The sequence below is a fragment of the Vespula vulgaris genome, chromosome 6 (assembly GCF_905475345.1).
Source record: "Vespula vulgaris chromosome 6, iyVesVulg1.1, whole genome shotgun sequence".
Lineage (NCBI taxonomy): Eukaryota > Metazoa > Arthropoda > Insecta > Hymenoptera > Vespidae > Vespula > Vespula vulgaris.
In genome coordinates, this window is record NC_066591.1 from 8,165,001 (window position 1) to 8,167,500 (window position 2,500).

The 2,500-nt window shown below is 33.2% G+C and overlaps 1 protein-coding gene across 7 annotated transcripts in view; it reads right to left on the bottom strand.

Moving 5' to 3' along the window:
- Positions 1 to 2,500, bottom strand: part of LOC127064489 (cell adhesion molecule Dscam2-like) — a 123,567-nt gene that overhangs the window by 32,812 nt on the left and 88,255 nt on the right. For 5 of the 7 annotated variants that reach the window (XM_050995608.1, XM_050995610.1, XM_050995605.1 and 2 more), the window contains one exon: positions 2,242 to 2,500. This exon is cut by the window's right edge and continues 185 nt beyond it. The exons of the other annotated variants lie outside the window; for them this stretch is intronic. In XM_050995608.1, the coding sequence (XP_050851565.1) occupies positions 2,242 to 2,500 (259 nt within the window). The remainder of the gene's footprint in view (positions 1 to 2,241) is intronic. 7 annotated transcript variants of the gene reach the window in all.

Here is a 2,500-nt window from a genome sequence, read left to right on the forward strand (position 1 = left end):
TTAAGTGTCAACGATATAAGTACTCAGTCAAAAACATATTACGTGTTTCCTGATTAAATATATATATATATATATATAAAATATATACATATGTTAATGCTGGACGATGCATACACGTGTGCGAGGTAGTTAAAGTCAATACGAACGATAATTCTATCATCTCGTTGCAACATCGAGCTTTTTATTATAAATAATTTTTGTATTATGAATAAACTCGAAAAACTGGACGTATACGATTTAATATGATTAATACGTCTGATAAAAGGAATAATCAAAAAGAAAAGAAAAAAGGAAAAAGAAACGATTTTGAATCGAATTAATGCTCGATATTTCGATGTTACAACTCGACGCGAAATATCTTCTACATACTTATTCAACTGTCGAATACATTAAAAACGTTTCGGTAACGAGAAAATAAATTACTAGCAGATAGTATATAGATAAATATATATACAAATATATATATATATATCTTTGTGTATGTATGTATGCGTGTGTATATGCGTGTGTATACGTATATTTATGTGTGCGTGTGTGTATATACATACGTATCAAGAGTATATACAATATATACTCGTTATGTAAATCCGATCGAAGCGTGCAATTAGGCGTGCAAGAAAACAGCGTGCAGGGTTCGAAGTATAGTATATAGAAGAAGAAATAGAAGAAATGGAAGAAGCATAAAAGAAAGAATAAACGAATAGACGCAGAGTAGTGAGTTCGAGGACTGGAAAGGATGAAATATAGTACAAAAGAGACAGACAGACAGATAGATAGATAGATAGATAGATAGATAGATAGATAGATAGATAGATAGATAGATAGATAGATAGATAGATAGAGAGATAGATAGATAGATAGAACGAGAAAATCGGAAGATAATAGAACGAATATTATTTGTAGCACGTCGAATACGATGACGCACGTCGTCCAAAAATAAAAAGAAAAATATATAAAAAAAAAGGAAATAAAAATGTAAAAAAACAAAAGGGTTGAATAATGTCAACGCGTTGATTTTGAAATGATCCAAATTGGAATCGAAAATAAAGTTTGAATGAAAAATTGCATCCAGTCTTAATCAAAGATGATCTTTTCTTTATTTTTTATCAGACCCTTCGTATATTTTATTTTAAATCTTTAGGAAATATTTTCGATAAGACTGATTCGAACGGTCGAGGATGCAATTTAATGTCAAATAGAAATTCGATGTTGACTTTTGAACGTCACGAAGACGACGTGCCGATCTTTCACAGAGTGCAACTGCTTTTGATAACTTGCATGTTAGCAGAAATTTGTCACTTTTTAAAGTTTACCGATCTGATCGTTACAACGATCGACGTTGATCGTCGATACGATTTAAAAAAAAAAAAAAAAGGAAGAAAGAAAAAAAAAAGAAGAAAAAGAAAATTTAAACAGGGTAGAGGAATTTGTTACGTGTATTCGCTAGAATGCGGCCGAATTTAAAAGAGGAATTTTCCAATGTTTCCATTATAACATGTTTTACGAGATATCTGAAAACCACAAGAGAGAAAGAGAGAGAAAATATTTAAGAGTACAAACACGTGGCTTCTTCGTTTTTATTTGATTTTATTTTTTCATTCTTTTTTTTTGTTTTTTTTTTTTTTCATTAACGAAGAAAAAAGAAAGGAAAAAAAGGAAAGAAATTTTGCCTCGTACTAAGACCGTCAAATGAAAAAAAAACGTATCGAGTACATGACCTCTCTCGTAAACTCTCTCGACGAATATTTCTCTGGTTTACCATTAAACATTATCGATATCTATTATTTAATAAGAGAGAAAATTTCGGTTCGATTCTAGACAAATACACTTGACCATGGAAATTTTGTCTCTTGGAAACGTGTCGTCTCGTTCGAGGAATTCAACTCTTGCGAACTAACATGAATCATATCAGAACAATTCCTATCATAAATAACAGCAAGCTTGTAAAAAATTCACAAAACTAGTGATAACTATTTAGAGACGTATCGATATCGTAGTCGAACGAAATGAAAAAGACGAATGAAATTCACTCGATGAGAAGTACACGTGAATAGGGAGAGACGGAAGGTCACGTAATATTAGGAAATAAATAAATAAATAAATAAATAAATAAATAAATAAATAAATAAAAGAAGTAAATAAATAAAGAAAACAAAAAGAAAGAAAGAAAGAAAATGAAACGAATAAAGAAATAAAGAAGGAAAGAAAGAACGAGAGAGTACACCAACGGTGTGCGTTTACCGTTGACGTGAAGGAGTGCAGAATGAGCGACGGTGGCCGCGCCATTGGTCACGCGACAGGTGTACGTGCCATTGTGCGCGGGTGCGATCGTGCTAATGCTCAGGGCGCTGATAAAAGCGTCATTTTGCCGGATGGTTATCGCCTTTCTCGGGTCGTGGGCCGCGGCTGCTGCTGCTGCTGCTGCTAAGGCGGCGGCGGCAGTACCTTTCTTGGAACCGGAGCCATTCTTAAGAGACTTGTTAGTTAACGAACCAATGCT